Consider the following 21274-nt stretch of genomic DNA (forward strand, 5'->3'; position numbering starts at 1 on the left):
TGAGATGCCTAACGCCTAGCTATCCCCAGCTTGACTGGTAGACATACTCCCCCCTCATCATAGGCCGGACCCAAACCATGAGTCCTCTAATGGCCATGTGACCATGTCCATGCCTGTCTAGAGATAAGTGACAGATAATTAGAGAAGGCAAAAATGTAAGGGTTAAGCATAGAAAATGAGTGGCAGAAACATGAAAATAGAACGGTGCACATGTTCTAGGGACTCTTCTGAGTGCTTTGGATATAGGAGCTAATGAGGGGAGCAGTGTTATTATTTGCTCAGTATTAAGGACACACACAGACCTAGGGGGTAAGTAATTTACATGTCACTTCACTAAGTAGTAGAAGAGCTAGGATTCAAACCCTGTTCTGAGTCTATACTCTCACCAGTAAGCCAAAAAGATGAGCGAGTTCAGCACAGACCCAGAGGCAGAGAATTAGAGCAAGAAAAGGAGACCCAAATTAGATCTCCATCAGTGGTTCCTCCTCCCAGAACGTGTAAAAACCGTATCATTCCTAAAGGAGAGGTCGACCTTCCTTAGGCCCCCAGACTGGGGCTCCCTAGAGCAGGGTGCGGCCTGCTCCTCTGGCCTGCAGCCCAGCTGGTCTGCCTGGGACAGGTCAGACAGGTCTGGCTGGTACAGACAGATGAAGTTCTAGCGCTTCCCGTGATCAAGCCCCCAGGGACAACAGCTGCTGAGCCTATGGCCTCCACTAGCCACATCCCCTTGCCTTACACCCACCCAAGTGGGTGACTTCATCCTCAGGGCCAGGCCCTAGCTCAGTGTAAGTACATGTGAAGGAGGGTGCCCTTGTGTCAGAAGACCTTGCTGCTGCTCCCCACTACCCCTTAAATGATCTCCAGGGAAGAATGAATTAATTCAAAGGAAAACCTGCTCCATCTGCCTCTCAGCTAGCTCCTGCCTCTAAGCTGACCAGCTCACCTGGAAGGAGGCCAAATGTACTATGTACAGCTGGTCCCACCCCCAACACAACTTCAGTGTCCACACTGCCCTACAGGAACCATCTCCCCTCCCTCCTAAGAGGGTACCCATGCTTCCCATCCCACAAAGGTGGACCACACTGTTAAAAATAGAACCTCTTTATTGGTACCTATAAGCTCAGGTACAAGGTGTTCCCATAGCACACAGGCTGGCAAGGCCTCCTAGGCGAGGGAGCAGGTCCAGAGCCTGGGTTTCTTGGCACAGACACAGGGAAAAATGAATAAATTATAGTTCTCACACTTAGGGACAATATAGAAATTATGATGCAAAATTCATTATCAGCAAACATTAAGTCCTAAGGAGACACCCTTCACCAACTAGCCTCAGGGCTTGGGCAGGTGGGCCAGGCTGGAGTGCAGTGCCCAGAAGGCCCTGAGATAAGTAGTCTGTGGCATGCTTCATGCCCCCAAGGTAAGCCCTTCATCCTCTCTGCACCTCTGATTTTCCCCTTCCCCCCCTAAATAAATGGGCCTGGAATAAAGGCTATAGCCCTTGGGGAGGAGATGGATAGAGGCAGGAAGTAGAGGGGGCTAGTGAGGCAGAAGGGAGTTTTGGTCACAGCTGGTTAGCCCAGCCTCTCCCTCTGCCCACACTTTAGCTCCAGCCTGCTCAGACATCCAGGAACCAGGTAGTTGACACTGTAGATCATAGGGCTCAAATCCAGACCTAGTCTCCACCAAAGCTCCATCCGGGCAAGGGTAGATCTACAAAGCAAAAGGGACTCAAGGGTCTGAGCCCATCCCACTCACCCCGATACTACCCACAGCCATAGAGGAGCCAAAAGCCACCTCAGTCTCCAAATAAATTATGGAAATAAATTAGTCTTCACAGTCCAGAGGATTTAGCCACCCATGGGTCTAAGGCTCAGGAGAAGCCACCTGATTTCAGTCCTGTCTCACCATCTTTGGCTAAGAAACAATCGTGCAATGACCAAGAAGTGGTCTGCCAAGGAGCCACACTTTTCTCTTCTTCCTGGCATGAGTTGTGGAGTGGAAGATCATTGAAGGGCGGGGGAGGCTGGGCAGCTGAAAGGGGGAGCCCCCCACCTATCCTTTCTTTAACACAGAACAGTTAAAAACAAAATAAATAAATAAATCAAGAGTGTTGCATGAAAACCAGGAGTGTGCACATGGCGCCCATGGGTGAGCCAGCCAACAGGAGACTATTACATACAGACCTTGGGAAGCCCCAAAATTACAAAAAAGCAGCAACAGGGGTCTTGAAAAAAGGCATTCTAGTCCTCACACCAGCATAGGCTCCATCAGAGATGCTGGGGCAGTATCCTCAAACTGGCTGTCAGTAAAGGGAGCCAGGGCTTCAGCAGCTGGCTCGGACAAGCCCATGAGGGTCTCCAGGAAGCAAGTGCTAATGTCCCCAGGTGAAGAGAGGCCAGGCAAAGGGAAGTGAGGTGACTCGAGGTTGTCCAGGCTGTCAGTCACCTTCTGGGAGGTGTAGTGAGGCCCAAGACTATAATCTGGCAGAGCCTGGAGCAACTCAAAGGAGTCACAGGAAGACAAGCTGAGGTCCACTGGGCTGCTCTGGCCGGCATCCACATTGAGTGGCACTGAAGTGCCAGGGAGGCTGCCTTCTTTTGACCCTTCAAGGCCACCATTTAGAAAGCAGCTGGCATCCAGGTTGGCATTTTCATCCAGAATGCCTGACACGAGGCTAGAGCCAGCATAGCTGTGGGTCCAGCTGGCCAGACCACCAGGGTCACCAGTACCAAAGATGTCAGCTGGGTGGAAGCAGCTGAAGTTGTCCAGGTTCCCTATACCTGCTTCCTCCTTCTCCTCCTCCTCCCCACCAAAGTCAGAGTCACTGAAACTCAGGATCCGGGCCAGACTGTCATCGTCCACACCAGGCTGGAAGCCAGGGCTAGGCAGACCTGGGTGAGAGGGGCAGTCCGGAACCTCGCTAGCGCCAGATGCTGAGGAAGATGCTGTAGAAGAATCAGTCATATCACTGCTGCAGCTGTTGTCTCCCAGCTCACTGCTCACAGGAGGTTTGGCCAGAGGGAAAGTGGGAACCAAAGCCTGCTCTGCAGGGCTGGGTGGGCTGCCCTGGGTGGGGCTCTCCAGCTCCCCAAGGCTCTTGGGCCCCTGCTCCAGTTGTAGGCGGGTAAGTGTGTGGATGAAATGGGTCTGAACTCGTGCCTGATTAAATTCCACACGGCCCTTGGGATTCTCACAGCCCTCTCTGCAGCAGCCACATGGGAATCCTGTATGGTCCATCTGCAGAGAAAGGAGAGGCACAAGTGAGGACTTCGTGTAGCACAAAAAAACCCCCAGGCTCAGGCTCCCCACCCCAGTCTAGTATAGCCACCACACCTGGCACTCTCCCAGTCTCACACTCCCTACCCCCAGCTAGGTCAAGCCACCGCACCTGGCACTTGATGCCTGCCAGGCTGCAGCTGCAGGTCTCAGGGTCACAGACCCTGTCACAGTGACAGCCACAATCTTCCCGGGATTGGCGCAATGCCTGCAGCTCTCGCTTCTCCTCCCGATCAATCCTTCGAACACCTGCAGCCCGCAGCAGAGCTCGTCGTCGCCGGGCTGGGTGGGGCTGTAGGAAGTTAACTTCCTCCAACCGGCCACCTGCCACAGCCACTGCCAAGTCCTCTTCCACAGCGGCATCATCAATGGCATCCACTGCAAGAGGCTGGCCTGCCTCTGTCTTGGGTACCCCAGCTGCTGAAAGCTGCATCCATGGGAGAGAGAAATGTGAGAGGCACAGATAGGACATGGATTTACCTCCAGTCATGAAACAAACCCTCCCCAAGTGCTTATTCTACGCTGTGGATATGATAGTGAGCAGTACAGTCAAGAGCACCACCGTCAGGGCAGTTGTTAAAAAAACGAACAAACAAACAAAAGCGATGTCCTATTCAAGTCACTCCTCAGATCATGGACTTAATTCCTCCCCAGCGAGTCAGATACACACTTCCAATATCACATCAACCCCCTATACCCTCCCCAATAAGGTCAGACGGATCCAGGCATCATGCCCCGAGCTGCTGAGACAACTAGACAGGCAGCTTCATGTGCCTCCCCATCTGCAGAGAATCACGGCAACAGAATCTAATCAAGGCATTCACCAGGGCGATGTACTTTTCCACTATGTATATGGGCCTGTTTTCCCATATGCATACTGAGAAAGTCAGCACCCAATCCTGGTGTGCCTTCCCTTCAAGGTTAGGACTCCAGGAGCTACCTGAGGCTGAGGGTCAAGGAGGGGGTCTCCCCTACCTTCCACTGCAGCATCTCCAGCTTCTCTTCCTTCAAGCGCTGGCGGAGCTTCTCGCGCCGTACCCGGGCTTGCTCCTGACTAAACTCAGCCAAGGAGAAGTGGCGACTGGCACTGTGGCGAGAGGCCATGCCCAGAGTACAGCCACCACGGCTGGGCACACTGGTGAAGCCCTGGCACCGGGGGAAGTAGAAGACAGTGATGCCGTCAAAAGCTACACGACTTGGGCGCTGCCGGGGAGCCCGCTTCAGGATGGACGGGGCTAGAAAATGGGCAGAGAAAGGTCAGGAATTAGTTCTCTATGAAGCACAGCATAACCTCCAGGAGGATCCTGCCCGATCAACTGTCCTCACCCCTTCCCTTCTCTGCCCACCTTAAAAAAAGAAACAGATCTCAAATTAGGAGCCAGCTTGGCTAAGATGGGAGTTGCTAAAACCGAACACCACATCCATGTCAACCCTGGCTAATTTTTTTTTTTAGAAACAGAATCTCACTGTCACCCTGGGTAGAGTGCTATGGCATTATCATAGCTCACAGCAACCTCAAACTCTTGGGCTCAAGAGATCCTCTTGTCTCAGCCTCCCAAGTAGCTGGGACTACAGGTGCCCACCACCACACCTGGCTAATTCTTCTATTTTTAGTAGAGATGGGGTCTCACTTTTGCTCAGGCTGGTCTAACTTCTGAGCTCAAGCAATCCATCCAGAGTTCTAGGATTACAGGTATGAGCCACCGTGCCCGGCAACCCTGGCTTATTATCTGAGTCCAAGTGATAGTGTTTATAAAATTAAACATCTTTCCCGACTTTATTAGCCACCTATGGGCCCCTTGTACAGTTTTCTAAAAATTTTTTATTGATTTGTAGGAGCTCTTATGATATGAGCAACAATAATCATCTGTCTAACCTACAGACACAGATATTTTAATCTTACACTTTTGTTTGATACTTTACCAAATTTTTATAAACAAAAGTATTAACCTCTTTCTTTATCACATCTATATTTTGCAAAAGTCTAAGAAAGGGCTTCTCTTTAGAAGTTACTGATTATAAGGCAGCATCTGTGGCTCAGTTGGTAGGGTGCCAGCCCCATATACCGAGGGTGGCGGGTTTGAACCCGGCTCCCCGGCCAAACTGCAACAAAAAATAGCCGGTCATTGTGGTGGGTGCCTGCAGTCCCAGCTACTTAGGAGGCTGAGGCAAGAGAATCGCCTAAGCCCAGGAGTTGCAGGAGTTGGAGGTTGCTGTGAGCTATGACACCATGCACTCTACCGAGGTCGATAAAGTCAGGCTCTGTCTCTTAAAAAAAAAAAGTTACTGATTGTATATTGATTAGCAAGGTATGTATTGGTCTTTATATTAGGTTGAACCAAATTACCATAAAATGGCTGAATATAGGCAATTCCATATTTCAACTCTATGCCCAAATATCTAAGGGAATTCCTTTTTGCAGTTTTTGGCTGGGGTTGGGTTTGAACCCTCCACCTCTGGCATATGGGGCTGGCATCCTACCCCTTTGAGTCACAGGCGCTGTCCGGGAATTCTCTTTTAAAAGTTTTTCTTTTTAATATTGTTAGATTCTATGTGCTAAAAATCATACTTTTTTATATACATAATATACAGACAGACATACAGTACATAAAAAGTATAAAGAGTATGTCTGGGGTATTAAAATTTCATAGGGGAGTAATTAGGAGGAAAATGTCTACAAAGGTTCCTTGGAGGTGAGGGAAGTGATAATAAAAAATAAGGTTGAAAAACACTGCTCCACAGGGCCGTCTTTGTCAGTTTGCAATCAGAATTATAGAAGCTTAAATGACTGGGGTAAAAAACCTTTTCAGTATGTTCAGGCAAAGGCAAACAGCATTTTGACAGGAGAGGGACCGGCTTGACAGGCCCCATGGTAGAGAAGTGCGGGGCGAGGAACTCCAGCAGTTCCTCTTGTAGGAGGGCAGGGTGCATGCTGGGGAAACGAAACTGGAACAAAGGGAGGGGCTGGAGAGGGAAGGCTGCAGGGCTACTCTGAGGAGCTGCATCCTGGACATCATTACTCCCAGGGTCAAACGTGAATCACTCTGGGCTCAGGTGCCGCTGGACAGTGAGCACTGAACAGCCACTGCACCATGGGACGCAGATTTGGCGAGGAGCCAAGTGAGAGACATAGCGCCACGGAGACAACCTCCAGAAGCCGAAAGGGTGGTGTCAGGGCCTCCAAATCTCATTTTTCAGGAAGGAGTGTGGTGGGATGCCCAGGGGAGAAAGGACTCACGCATGAAACTTCGGGGGCCAGAGAAGTCACGAGGCAGGGGCGTCTGATCCCAGAGGCCATCCTCATCTGAGTCCCAGGCAGGGGAGACAGAAGAGCTTGGGGAGCAAGAGCGAGAGTGGCAGCTGGAGGAGGAGAAGGAGCAGAATGAGGAGTCGTCCTCATCCACCTGGTCAAACTTCCTCTTCAATAGCCCAGTCATGGTGGTGCAGGGGTGCTCTGGGGTCTGGGAACAGACAGCCTGGAATAGAAATGAGAAGGTTCTAAGTGGCAGGCTGACGGCAGCAGCGGGCCCTCAGCCAAGTCTCCATTCCTCCCACTTACCCTCTAAAGCATCCCAGAACCCCTGCCCAGCCCTCCAGCCCTGCCTATGGTGCTCTGTGTGCAGGGAACATAGTCTCCAGGAAGCTCTTCTACACAAGACCCAGCACCTCCTTCCCTCCAAACTTAATGTACAAATCCACAGCCTGGTGCTTTCAAACTCCCGTGACCTCTGCCCAAAGCCTTCCCAGGAAACCACCAAGCAAATTCCCCACCACCTCCTACAATCCACCCCCACACACACATCCATACCAGCAAGGGCAGGAGGCAGACAGACCAACAGATGGACTGACAGACCTCAACCCAGCCTCACTCGTTCCCCGACAGGAATCCTGGGGGCTGACTCACTGGCTGGGTGATTCACACGGCTCGCATCTGTGTGCCTTTGTGTGTATGTGAGCATGTGAGGCCGTCTGCACACCCGACAGCCTGCACAGCCCTCATATGGTGGGTCTGCTTCCTCCTCCAGCACACCCACACAGACATGCTACCCTGCACACAGACAAGGCCACAAGCCCTTGTTCTAGGGCCAGGCTGACCAGGCACTCTGGGGAACAGGTTGGCTTTGACACTGATCCACATTCCCAGACAGAGCCCCTCCCCTGCCAGTGATGGAGTTTCTCAGACTTTCCCTTAGAAACCCCCTCCCTATAGGAGAGAAATCCCTGCCTCCCAGCCTAACTGTGTGACCAGAGTTGTTCAGTGGATTTAATGTCCAGTGTCTCTTCTGTCTGTGGCCTCCCAATGTGGAACACCCCCAGGAAACACCAGGGTGTCTCCCCTTTGAGGGTCTCAGCCCTTAGCAGAAGTGTAACCAGAGACTCCCCTGGCCAGAGTGGTTCATCTGGGTGGGAGGGCTTGGGCTTCTTCCCCTGAATGCCTCCACTAATAACATCCCCTCCCAAGACCTGGGAACCCCCAGAGGATTCAATCCTAAGGGCTGAGTACAGCTACCTTGTGTCTGTTGCTTTGTCCTGCTGCACTCAGGGCTGGCCCCCAGGAGATCACCAGGAGGAAGGGGAAAGAAGCAAGGCCCCAGTGCTGGGGAACCCTCCCCCACCACCATCACAGGAAATGAGAGCGAACAGGAAAAACCAACCAGTAGGCTGTCTTGGTCTCTTCTTCTCAGGTGTCCCTTCTTACCACCCCTTCCCCTTCTCCCAAGCCTCTTACGATGTCTCTGAACCCCGAAAAGTATGCCCGTTAACCTCCTAACTGGCTAAAATTCATTCAAGGGACAGCCTCCTCTACGGAGGCATGAGAGAAACAAGAAAATCTCCCTGGCCAATCCCTTACCCTGGGCCTGAGGGAAGAAGACTCACAGATGTTTCCGGGGCTTCTCAGTGGGTAGTTTCTCAGGCTTGGCACCCTCCTCCCAGGGTCAAACCACAAATAAAAACAACCCTGCTCCCAGCTGACCTGCAGGCCCTCTCAGGAGATGGGGGACTCGTGACCCAGAGGCAGACATGCACACACACACACAAAGAACACACAGAAACACATATAGACAAACAACGCCCACATACCCTGTCCTCATCACAGTCCTGCCAGGAGACTCCATCCTTTCCCAAATTCCAGATGCTGTCTACAGGGTTCCAAATGCCATCACACACCCAAACCTGAGACCACCCCAGAGCTAATGGCTCCCTTGATATTTCTGCCTGGCTGTCCCTTAGAAACATAAAATTCTGCAGGCCCCAAATCGAACCCCTTGTCTATTCCCCACCCCCAACCCTGTGCCATCTGTTCCTCTTCCTGTGTTCCCTATCTTAGTAACAGCACTGCCACCCACCCAGTTACTCAAGCCAGAAACCTGCATCATCCTCAACTGCCTACCCCCCTTCTCCATCTATACCCAGGCACCTAAGCCCAGAAGTTCACATAAATCCCTTTAATCCACACAAGGCCAGGCACAGGCTCAGTGGGCATCGTGGAGGCTGCCTGGCACGGTGTTTTGAACTTCAGCTCTAGAACCAGGATGCCTGGGCTTGAACCCTGGCTTGGCTATTAGCTGAGTAATCATGGGCAAGCTCCCTAACTTCTCTGCATCTCTAATTCTTTTTTTTTTTTTTTTGGTAGGGACAGAATCTCTTGTCACCCTTGGTAGAGTGTCGTGGCATCACAGCTCACATCAACCTCCAACTCCTGGGTTTAGGTGATTCTCTTGCCTCAGCCTCCCAAGTAGCTGGGACTACAGGTGCCCGCCACTATGCCCACCCAGCTATTTTTTTTGTTGCAGTTTGGCCAGGGCTGGGTTTGAACCTGCCACCCTTGGTATATGGGGCTGATGCTCTACCCACTGAGCCACAGGTGTGGCCCTGCATCTCTAATTCTTTACCTTAAAGTCTTCTAGAGTTGGGAGGTTTACAAAATCAATACAAGTTCTTAGAACAGTGATAAGCACTCAGTGAATGTGTTACCCTACACTGTAAAAAAGAATGAGCTCGTGGATACACACAACACAGATGAATCTCACACACATCATGTTGAGTGAAAGCTAGACACAAAACGCATGTGAATGAAGCTTAAGCCAAGATCGGCTTGGCACCTGTAGCTCAAGCAGCTAAGGCACCAGCCACATACACCAGAGCTGGTGAGTTCGAATCCAGCCCAGGCCTGCCAAACAACAATGACAACCACAACCAAAAAATAGACTGAGTTGTGGCGGGCACCTGTAGTCCCAGCAACTTGGGAGGCTGAGGCAAGAGAATCACTTAAGCTCAGGAGTTGGAGGTGGCTGTGAGCAGTGATGCCACGATACTCTACCCAGGGCAACAGCTTGAGGTTCTGTCTCAAAAAAAAAAAGAAAAGCCAAGACCAATGGGTAACTCTAGTCAGAATAGTGGTTCCAAGGGGAGGGGCATACATCCCTGAGTCATGAGGGAATTTTCTGGGGGTGCTGGAAATGTTCCATGTTGATCTGGTATCTCGTCTTTGTCCCTACAGCTGCGCTACTTCTGTCCCCTGCCTCTGCTGCTGGCCCCCTATTCATTCTTTACCCTGCGGCCAGAATCATCTTCTTAAACCACACATCTACCTGCCACTCCCATTCTTAGAACCACTCCATAAGCTTCCCTCAGGGAATCCTGCCCTCAGGATCAAGTCCAGAATTCAGGACTTGATCAAGTCCAGAAACCTAGCCCTGGTTTCCCCTCCAGCTTCATCATGCAGGACACTCCTCAATCCCCTCCCTATACTCCAGCTGAACTTGCAGCTAGTTACTAATGGCCACATCCCAGCTCACCTCCAGGCCTTTGCTCAAGATGGAATGACAGATTGAGATTCTATCTGGGGGGGGGGGTCGGCTCGGCACCCATAGCTCATGGCACCAGCCACATACATACAGGCTGGCAGGTTTGAACCTGGCCCAGGCCAGCTAAACAACAATGACAACTTTAACCAAAAAATATCTGCGCGTTATGGCAGGCGCCTGTAAGTCCCAGCTACTTGGGAGGCTGAGGCAAGAGAATCGCTTAAGCCCAAGAGTTGGAGGTTGCTGTGAGCTGTGATGCCACAGTATTCTATGAGAGCTATACAGTGAGACTCTGTCTCAAAAAAAAGTCATCTCCAAAGGGACTTTCTGAATCCCCCACTTTTCCCCCTGCCTCTCTGGCTTCTGTTATGGACAGAAGATTTGTAGCCTACCAAAATTTGTACGTTGAGGTGGAATCTTTTGGGGGCAGGGCTTTTGTGAGGTAATTAGATCATGAATGAGATTAGTACCATAAGAAGAGACACAACAGAGATGCTCTCTGTCTCCACCACATGAGGAGACAGCAAGAAGGCATATCTCCCTATAAATCAGGAGGAGGGTCCTTACCTGCCACCTTGTTTTTAAAACTTCCTAACCACCAAAAGTGTAAAAAGTAAATTTCCTTTGTTTAAGCCACCCAGTCCATGGTCTTTGTGTTACAGAAGCCTGAACTAAGACAGCTCCCACAGGCCCTGGAATTTCCCCCATCACAGGCCCTATCTAACTATACTGCGATGGCTTCATTGCTAATCTGCCTCACATCAGGCTCACATTTCTGCCTGTCACTGTGCCCAGGCATAGAGTCTGGTAAGGAAAGGGCACTTGACAATGTTAGAGGTAAGCAGGCTGGCCCCACATATCAGGTATAAACACAGAGAAATGATCTTTATGCACATGAGGTCACTGTGACCTCATGTGCGGGGTGAAGACAGTATGACCTTCTTCTATCACAGTTAATTTAAGAAGGGAGCCATATGGCTATCCCCTAGCCTATGCCAGAGGGTTTAAGCAAGAATATTGCTCAAAAGGGGTGGCTCTGAGGGCAGGAGAGAGAAGCTTAGGCCACAGACAGGTGCCAACATAGGCATCGCAGGAAGTTCCCTGTTTCCCAAGAGCAAACAGATGGTGAGAGAAGTCAAGAAAGCAGGTTCAAATCAGACACCATTCCTGACTCAGGGATGTCCACACAAAGACTAAGGTGAGGGGGTTATGACCACCAAGGCTGAAGACAGGGAAACAGAAACACAAGGAAGCTATGGCCAAGCTGAAGGTTCTAGTGCTGAACTCCTTACAGGATCTGCAGACATAGAATGAAATGAATTATCTCCTTCTGGATAGTCCTTTGGGGAGGCAGGAAGAGGGAAGGAAGCGCACCCCTGGATCTCATGCTCCCTCTGTCCCACCTGGGAATCCAGAGGCTGAGAGAGGCAGAGGCTGGAGATGAGACAAAAAAGGCAGAGCCAAAGACAGGAGAGGCCAAGTCAGAAAAAGGAATGAAAGATAGCGAAAGAGTCCAAGAAAAGTGTCAGACAGTGAGTCAGAGAGTGGGGGAGGGGCCCTCAGCAGCTACCCAGGAATCAAGATCCTGACCATGGCTCTGTTCCCAGGGTGAGCACAGCCCCCTTCTAGGGTCCTGGAGGAAGGAAAGGCAATTCCCAGGAGCTGCCTCAGACAGAAATACCACACCCTCAGGAGCCCCAGAGACAGGCCCTGAATCAAAGAGAACCAGGCTTCTTCCGGGATCTGACAGAGCCCTGAGAATCAGGAGGCCCTCCTGCCACCACACACCAGGATGGGGGAGGGTGGGCACGCCCCTCACTGCACTGTCAATCCAGGAAGGTCACCTTACCCCCACTCCTCCACCCTCCAAGCAACCAAAGGCTGCTTAAGGGAGGAGGGGTATCTATAGGACTCAGAAAAGCCACAGCAACTCTTCTGCCCACCTCAGCAGTCCCACCAAAGCCCCAGCCCCCAGCAGGAGCGGATCTTAGGGAGGGGTCACCTTTAGCTGCCTCCATCCCCCTCCAGGAATCTGAAGAATGTGTCCTTTAACCTCAGAGCCCCAGGCTTTGGCCAGTCCCCCCCAAACACCTAGGGTCACATGGCCCCAGGCCACCAGGAACTACTTCCTGGGAGAAAGGGAGGGAACCTCTAAGCACCTCTGGCCCCCACTGAAAAACCAGCCTGGACAGCCCAAAGAGGACAGACAGGAAGCCTTGGCACCCCTCCCCCACCCATCCCTCTGAAAGTGATCTCAGGGGAGGGGACGGTTCCTCAGCCTTGGCCTCTGGGGCCTGGCATTGGGGAGGTGCCAAATGTTTGCTGGCTACATGATGCACTAGCTTCTGCAGAAGGGAAAATTGCACCTGACAATGACAGCCTCCTCCACCTAAGCAGAGCCTCCTTTGCTCTCTCATTCATTCATTCAACAAATATTTATTGAGCTCCCATGATGAGCTAAGCACTGGCAGGCATTCTGCATACAGTGAGCAAGACCTACACAAATGCCTGCTCTTTTGAAGCCAAGTTGAGTGGGGAAGAGAACCACAGTGCAAGGTGCTGGGACGCAGGGTTGGAAGGTTAGACTGGAGGGGTACAGCTGGGGTTTCAACAAGGGTGAAGGACTTGTGGAGGTAAAACCAGTGGGGGAGGGGCGGCCAGAGAGGAGGCAGAGCTCCAGGACAGGTTTTAGCCTGAGGGCAGGCGAAGCCACAGAAAGGTTTTAGTAGGGAGTGACAATACCAGATTTGCATTTTCTAAAGATGGCTCAGCAATAGAACTGAAGGGGGTGTGGCCTTTGGGGGTGCAGCTAGGTGAGTAGACAGGTCAAGGACACAGGAGAAAGACAGTGGACTTGGAGAGGAAGCCAGTGGAAAAGAGGGCAGGGCTGTCAGAATTTGGGGGTGGGAGAAGTGATGAGTTACCCTCCAGAGGACTATGAGACTGTGAATGGAGGCGTTAGGTGGGCATTGGGAGCCGGGGAGGGACCTCCTGGTGTCAGGAGTGTGGGCTTTGGCTGCGTGATTGTGCCGGGGCGCGGGAGTGACTAAGTGATGTGGGCATCTTAACAGTGCGTGCCTGCGAAAGGGCCCCAGGGTAGGGGAAACTGAGGAAGGGGAGGAATACGTGCCAGGAAGGGAATAGAGTGCGTGGGAGAGAGCCTACGTGTGCCAGGGGATGGCCGGTGTAGCAGCGCCCGTGACTCACAGCGGTGGCCTCTGCGTGTGACGGTGACTGACAAACAGGTGAGCGTACGACACAATCCCTCCTCTCCCTCCCTCCCAGAGTCCGTGACTCACTGAGCCTCACTCCTGGCTCATGCCTCCACTCCCTCCCTGACCCCAGCTGGCCGGGGGCGCCTGGCACATGCCACCGCCCGTGCACCCTCCCCGAGGGGAGGCCGAGAAGGAAGGCGACAAATGTCACCTGCTCTAGCCACGCGAGTAACTTCTAAAAAGTTCTCAGGCAACTGGGTCAAAAGGAAACTCACTCACGGACGCGCGCACCAGTCACCTGGCCGCCCGCGAGCAACCCTCGCTCGGCTGCCAACCGCACTGAACTCGGGGCGCCATGACTTCTTGGGGTAACCTAAGCAAGGCGGGGGAGGGGAGCCGAAAACCCGCGACTCCCGTCTTCCAGGCTCCCTGCCCCGGACTTCGGCGGTGGCAATAAGTCTGGGGCTGTGGTGGGCTGGGCTGCTCCAGCCCCGGCGTCCGCTCAGGGTGCGGGGGAGCGAATGGCAAGGGCTGGAGCAGCGGTACCACTCGCGCCGGGCGTCCCCTCCCCAAAGTCCAGTCCAGCCGGGCTCGGGTCCCCTCAGCGCTCACCTGCGATCCGGACTCTCTCCAAGGGCACCAACGCAACCCGGGTCCCAGCCGGGGATGGCCCCAGTTCCGCGACTCTGTGCGCTCGGCTGGGCAGCCGTCGGTCAAGCAGCCCCTAGCTCTACACGTCCGGCAGCGGCGGCGGCAGCGGGAGACTGGCTGCGCCCGGCCCCGCCCGCCGCTCCGCCCTCCTAGTCAGTGGAAAACTCCGGGACTCACGGCGCTGACGCACGCCGGGCCTCCCGCCAGGCCGCCCAGCAGCCCCGCCCCGGAGGCACCGCCTCCTCCCCCGCCCGGAGCTCTGAGCTGCAGCCGTAGGGCCTCCCTGCGGACTCTGACCCCGCGGCGGTGCCTCTGCCGCTCTCCGCCCCCAGCCCCCTCCGGCCCTCGCCCTTCCCCGCCCCGCCTCCCGCGCGGTTGCAACCGGTGCAGACGTTCCGAACCCGCCGAGCCTGGTCGTAAAGATCTCCACCTTGCCCCACCGCCCCGCTTACAGATGGGTAGACTGAGGTCTGGAGCAGCGCGTAACTCCTTAAGGCCACCGGGCTAAACAGTGGCGGAACAAGGTCTTTTACAAGCTCCCACCCCCACTCCACCAGAGGCAGGTTATAAACGTTCCCTCCTCCTCCCCTACCCTATCACCCACTCCAAGATCCGCCAGAAAAGTAAACTGGGACTGGAGATGAACCTGGGTGTGTGGGAAACTGGTAAGGGGCAGAGGGAAGGATGTCATCCGTAGGCCTGACCATCACTTCTGCCTATGGACCGGAGATACTTACCCTGCATTAGTTCTGAGTTGGGGTCCTGGGAACCAGTTTCCCCAACCCCATCCTACCTCTCCTTTAAAAAACAAACAAACAAACAAAAAAAAAAACGTGATTTCTTCCAGGCCAGACCCTGGCCACTTAAAATGGCCCACTGCTTTCTTTGCTCCCGCCAAGGCCTGAACTGACTCAGGGCCACCCCTCCCTGTGCCGCCTGCCCGGCAGCCAAGTCCTGGCCCTGGAGTCCAGCCTGAGCCCCACTTCCCAACCGCAGGCCTGATTCTACACATCACCTTGAGCGCTTCCACCCTCACACCTTTGCTGCAGCCGTTCGTCTCGCCTGGAATGTGTCTTTTTTGTCCTGTCTGCTTACCAGAATCGCAACGCCTTTAAGGGCTCAGCTTGCACTGCCTCCTCCGGGGAGCCTTCGAGGGAGCCTGACCCTCCCCCTCCCAGTACTGCTCCCGCTGCATTCTGGGTTCTTCTGCCTGTCCTAGATGGATACTGTCAGCCACTAGCCCAGCCCTCAGGATTCCATTCTACCTTCCTCCAGGTGGGGGGTGGGAGTGACTTCCTGTCCTGAATGGCATTTAGAGTATAGAAGATGGCGAGAGCCCCTCTTCAGCCACAGGTGTGTATGTAGAGGGGGCTAAGCAGGGGTCTACCCACTCTTTACCTTTCCCTGAAGAACAATAGGAAGAAAGCAGGTTGGGAGATAAAGTCCCTGTCCTTTCTGATGCGTTGAGTGTGTGTACCTGGGGGCCAGTAGGGGGAGGTTTCTGGGCAGCTGGAGCCAAGCTTCCAATGGCTTCCCAATGCCTTCTGGATGAAGCCTCAACTCTTGGGGCCTACAGAGCCAGAGTAATCTGGCCCTTGCTCACCTCTGCAATCTCATCTCTCTTTTCATAGCCCCATTCCTCACTCCCTTCCCTGTCTGTTTCCGTGTCATTAATGTGTGTGTCCTTTTGTTCTTGTGCTTTTAACGTTATTCCTGCCCATGGGGTATTTGTTCCAGCTTCACCTCTACATTCCCACCTAACACCCTTGATACCTGCAGCCCTCTTTGTCAGTGATCTGTTCTCAAGTGTCTTGTGGTTCAAACTTTCAGGGGTGCTGTGCTTTACCTGCACCTGCCTTCTACCCACTTAGTTGTGTGGTTTCTTCTGCATTTTCTTGTATGTTGTCTGAGTTGAACTTGATCATTCCTCTATCCCCAATGCTTGGTAAGAACTTGCTGAGTAAATTAAATGTACCTAGTAAATGGGTAAAATTGCTAGGGCCCAATGTGAAGGCAGGGCTGGAGTGTTGGTGGCAGTGGAGGGAGCCTCAATGCAGCATGTTGAAGCTATAGTGTGGCTGAGATTGCTCAGGAAGGAGTTTAAAGGCCACAAGCTGGGTGTCAGTTGCTAGAGGTGACTCAGCTCTCAGGGCTTTAAGGGGCAGCCCCCCAAGGCCACCCATACGCCACTACTACCCTTAGTCACTCAGCCATACTGTCCCTGCTGCTTCCAGCTACAGTCCTCAGTTGTCCCAAAGAATCCTTTCCACTGCCTGCTTTCCTGAATGTGTCTAATCCCTATGCCAGGTCTTCAACAGAAAGGGTTTTTTTTGTAATACCTAGAAATGAAGTTCTATTTAGGTTTCTGTCCCTGGCTGCCTGTATCCCTCATGCTTGCTGGCCTTCAGCTTTCCAATCTGTAAAATGGGAGCATTGAACCAGAGACTCCTCTAGCTTCAGCATTCCTTAAACTCAGTTTCTGAAAGATATTGCCTACTGGTAAGGGAACTGGGCAGGGTTGGGCACTACTCAGGCTGCCTAGGTTTGCATCCTTCTGGGCTATGTATTGGGAAAACAAGATTAAGACAAATCAGGGCAGGGAGTTGACAGGGTTAAGGGTACAGGCTTAGAGCAGGATGCCCAATGGGTGATGAAGTTTAGGGAGCAGGAGGAGAGAATAAGGGAAAATATTGGAGAATAAAAAGAATCAAATAAGTGATGTGTTTTCTCCAGAAAATCATCTCCCTGTCCTAGGATGGGTTCACCAGATGTTCCCCAGATGTTGCTGGTAAATGGGAAATATCTCCCTCTGGGATTCCAACTGAGCTCTTCCTGTTCATGGGGAAATGGTCTGGTCCAAGGCAGTGAGGGTGGGATCTGGAGCAGCATCCATCTGTGGCTATGGCACATATAAGCAGAAACACACCCACACATCCTCAGGGAATTTCTGAATACTTGGAAGAGTCCTACAAGTTTCTCAAACATTCAACATCCATGGACCACCCACTTTAGGTAAATAAAAATTATCACAAATTTTAAATAATTTTAAAAGTGAAATTAATGATATATTCCTGTCAATAAGACTAAAATCGAAAGGACTAACTACTAAATGTGACAAGATTGAGAATTAATCAGATGTGTCACATATTGTTGATGAAAGGGTGAATTGACACAATTATCTTGGAAAGTAATTTCACAGTACCTACTAAGGTTAAACATAGGTAAACTATGATCTTGTAATTCCACCCCAAGAGAAAAAAGATGCTTATATCCACCAAAAGACATTATGAGAATGTTATAGTCATTTTATGTATAAAAGCCCCAAATTGAAAATAACCAAAATGTCCACTAATAGGGAATAGAAATAGACTGTGATGTATCATACAGTGGATTATTACATAGCAATGAAAAAGGACAGAATATTGCCTCATACAGTGCTATGGTTTGAATGTCCCAAAACTCATGCTGAAATTTATTTGCTGTGTGAGAGTGTTGAGAGGTAAGACCTTTAATAGGTGGTTAGGTTATGAGGGCTCTGCCTTCATGAATGGATTAATGCCCTTATCTTGAGATTAGGTTAGTTATCGTAGAAGTGGGCTCTTAATAAAAGTTCCACACCCATTTCTGTCTGTCTCATGCACCTATTTGCCATGTAGTGCCTACCACCATGGACTGATCCTCCCTAGTCCATGCTCTTGGACTTTATAGTCTCCAGAACTTGAACCAAATAAATTTATTTTCTTTATAAGCTACCCAATCTGTGGTATTCTGTTATAGTAGTAAAAAATGGGCTAAGACATACAATAGCTTAAAACATCTTAAAATTTTAAAAACATTGTATTGAGTAAAAGAAGCCAAGCACAAAAGAGTAAAGACTATAATTCCATTTATTTATATGATGTTTAAAAACAGGTGAACTAAAGCACCATGATAGATAATGTTGTCTTTAGGGTGCTGACAAGGAAGGGGCCTAAAAGAGCCTTCGGGGGTGCTGGAGAGGTTCTATATCTTGGTCTGGGTAGTGGTTGGATGGGTGTAAATATTCAAGTTCTTTGGGATTTGTTTACTGTAAGTTTTTCCCCAGTGGAAAAAAAAAAAGGAAAAAGAAGGAAGAAAGACAATTATAGTACCATAATTGTGAAAGGGAGGCCAGTGTTTTTAGCCTTCCACCAATAAGCCTACACCTGCATCACTGAGGGATACCTATAGTTCACTGGTCGAGTTCAACTAGAGTCCTCCATCTGCATTAGTGTTCCAATGGTCTGGAGAGTTTTCCAACACCTACGACCAATTCTCTGATTCTCTGGGCACTAACTGAGTGTTCAACAATTGATTTGAACTCTGACACTACCTGGAGTAATCCAGACTCCATAGTTTAGGGTTCAGTCCTAGGAAACTGCACTCTGCCCTCCGCAACTGACAGCAATTACAAGTCCAGGTCTTTGTACATCTGACAACCTATAAATTGGGGTTCCCATAAGCCCCTCGTAAGGTTTGATAATTGGTTAGAATTCCTAGACTCAGGAAAGACATTTTACTTATCTTTTTATTATAAAGGATACAAATGAACAGCCAGATGAAGAAATACTTTCATGGTCTATTTGCATTGCTAGTAAAGGAATACCTGAGACCAGGTAATTAATTTATAAAAAAAAATAAGTTTATTTGGCTCATGGTCCTGTATGCTGCACAAGAAGCATAGTGCCAGTACTGCTGGCTTCTGGTGAGGGCTTCCAGCTGCTTCCACTCCTGGCAGAAGCAAAGGGGAGCCAGCTATGCAGAGATCATATGGCAAAAGAAAAGGCAAGGGGACGAGGTGCTGGTCTGTTTTTAAAAACCAGCTCCAGCGGGAACTAAAGGAGCGAAAACTCAGTTTATTACCTTGAGGACAGTATCAAACCACTCATGAAGGATTTGCCCCCATGATCCAAACATCTCCCATGAGGACCCACCTTCACCACTGGGGACCAAATTTCAACATGAGATTTGGAAGGGATAACATCCAAACTATAGCAGATAGTAGGGCAAGGTTTGCACATGTCCTGAGCACAGGAGTTTCTGTCCCAGTGGAATTGACATGTGCCCCATTCTTGGTGTATTCTTGTGACTGTGGATGCGTTCACAGGTCCAGAAGTTTACCCAATCTTGTTCAAGAGGTTTTATAAACCTTAATCTCTAGTGTTCTTTCCCATCCTGGAGGTCGTGGGTAGGGTTGAAAATTCCGAACCACGGCCAGTGCACTGTGGCTCACGACTATAATCTTAGCACTCTCGGAGGCTGAGGCAGGTAGATCACCTGAGCTCAGGAGTACAGGACCAGCCTGAGCAAGAGTGAGACCCTGTCTCTAAAAATAGCTGGGAGTTGTGGTGGGCACCTGTAGTCCCAGCTCCTTGGGAGACTGAGGAAAGAAGATCGCTTGAGCCCAAGAGTTCCAGGTTGCTGTGAGCTATGATGCCATGGAACTCTACAAAGGGTGACAAAGTGAGACTCCAAAAAAAGAAAGAAGGAAAATTCCAACCCAGTAATCACTTGGTCTTTGTGGAACCAGCCCCATCCTGGAGCTATCTAAGGACCCTACCCTCGGTCACCTCATTAGCATAAACTTGGTGTGCCCCAAAGGGACTTCTTCTGAATAACAGAAGATACTCCTATTGCTCAGGAAATTCCAAAGGTTTTAGGAACTCTGAACAAAGAATGGGACAAAGACCAAATATATTTCTTATTTTGCCTTAGATGGGTAAATGGTTCTCCAGTACAAGAAGCTTCATGTTATTTTTCACCTAAGAGTTTCATAGTTTTAGCTCTTAATGTTTGGATCTTTGATCCATTTATAGTTAAGTTTTGTACAGTATAAGGCAGGGATATCCAACCTATAGCCCATAGGGGCCATGAGCTGATTTTTAGAGGACATTTTTGTTTGCCTATCTGTGGTGTCGGATTTCACAAAAGTATGCAGAGACTTTTATTTTCCTAATTAACTTTACTTAGTGCGTGTGTATTTAATGTGCAGTGCCAGACAACTCTTTTTTTTTTTTTTTTCTTTTCTTTTTTGAGACAGAGCCTCAAGCTACTGCCCTGGGTAGTGAGTGCTGTGGCATCACAGTTCACAGCAACCTCCAACTCCTGGGCTCAAGCAAGTCTCCTGCCTCAGCCTCCCAAGTAGCTGGGACCACAGGTGCCCGCCACAACGCCTGGCAATTTTTTGGTTGCAGCCGTCATTGTTGTTTGGCAGGCCCAGGCTGGATTCAAACCCGCTACCTTAGGTGTATGTGGCTGGCGCCTTAGCCGCTTGAGCCACAGGTGCTGAGCCAACAACTCTTATTTTTCCAATATGCAGCAAAGAAAAAAAAGATTAGAAGCTTAAGGTAAGGTAAGGGTCCAACTACGTTCTTTCACATGTGAAGATCCAGTTTTCCTCATGCCAATTGCTGAAAAGAAGTTGGGTTTTCCCTTTTTCAAAATCAAATCAAACTGAGTTTCAAAAACTTCCACTTCAGTTAGCAAGGACAGTCTCCCATGTGCTTTCTCAACTCCATCCCCTCCAAGATTTATCTGAAGAATAAGTCTAGGACAGCCTGGCTCTGTGATTTTCAGTCCATACTGTCTGCTGGTGGCTAGAGTGCCCCTTCTCAAGCCTATGAATTCACTGTGAGTATATGGTGGGCCCTGCTGTCTCAGAGCCACCCTTGTGGGAGGGCTGGTGAGGCTGGGAACAGGAACTAAGGTCCCTTGAGGTAGGTTCAAACATTCCTCTCTAGGCAGCCCCTCCTGGACTACCTCCTCACCTGCCCAGTTCTCTCTCCACCTTGCCTCCTTCATTTCCTATTCTCTCTCAACCTCCATCTAGGTAGACAAGAGATTGAGAGGGGACACACTTCTCTCCAAGTCTCTCAGTGGGCTAAGGCAGTGGTTCTTGGGTGGTAGCTCCTGACCTGCAGCATCACCTGAGAACTTGTCAGAAATGCAGATTCTTGGGTGCCCTGTACACTATTGGATCAGAAATTCTGCAAGTGGGTCCCCCAGCAACCTGCGTTACAACAAGCTCCCCCAGTTGATTCTGATGCATATCAAAGTTTGAGACCCACTGAAGTAAGACACTAGAAAGCAAAAACCAGGAAAGGGGACTGTCCTCAAGCACAGTTCTTAAACATTCTCGTTTACCTAAGTCAGAAGACTTTTATGCATAGATCTGTGGATTAAAAATCCAGGCAGTTGAGTTCTGGGTCAAAGGATTTTGACAGCTATTGCCAAATCCCCCAAATTGCACCCATTTCACTTTTAACCAATAGCGTCTGAGGGTGGCTGTTTCCCAACACCCTCCCTGGC

At 50.6% G+C, this 21274-nt stretch overlaps 1 protein-coding gene across 1 annotated transcript; it reads right to left on the reverse strand.

Annotated features, from left to right (window-relative positions):
- Nucleotides 1-1085: 1085 nt before the first annotated feature.
- Nucleotides 1086-14077, reverse strand: CSRNP1 (cysteine and serine rich nuclear protein 1). The gene is made up of 5 exons (XM_012808067.2): nt 13910-14077; nt 6512-6749; nt 4249-4508; nt 3386-3700; nt 1086-3234 (listed from the first exon to the last, which is right to left on the reverse strand). Exons 2-5 carry the CDS (start codon nt 6708-6710, stop codon nt 2245-2247), a joined length of 1764 nt encoding a protein of 587 aa, XP_012663521.1. The 5' UTR covers nt 6711-6749; nt 13910-14077; the 3' UTR covers nt 1086-2244.
- Between the last annotated feature and the right edge of the window lie 7197 nt (nt 14078-21274).

This window comes from Otolemur garnettii, unplaced genomic scaffold (genome assembly GCF_000181295.1).
Source record: "Otolemur garnettii isolate 467f Iridium unplaced genomic scaffold, OtoGar3 scaffold00082, whole genome shotgun sequence".
In the NCBI taxonomy this organism is placed as follows: domain Eukaryota; kingdom Metazoa; phylum Chordata; class Mammalia; order Primates; family Galagidae; genus Otolemur; species Otolemur garnettii.

Coding starts and splice junctions, on each gene's coding strand:
- CSRNP1 (XM_012808067.2), bottom strand. CDS start 6,710: ATGACTGGGCTATTGAAGAGGAAGTTTGACCAGGTGGATGAGGACGAC. Junction 4,509..6,511: donor TGGCCCCCGAAGTTTCATGC/GTGAGTCCTTTC, acceptor CCCATTTTCTAG/CCCCGTCCATCCTGAAGCGG. Junction 3,235..3,385: donor TGGCAGGCATCAAGTGCCAG/GTGCGGTGGCTT, acceptor CTTTCTCTGCAG/ATGGACCATACAGGATTCCC.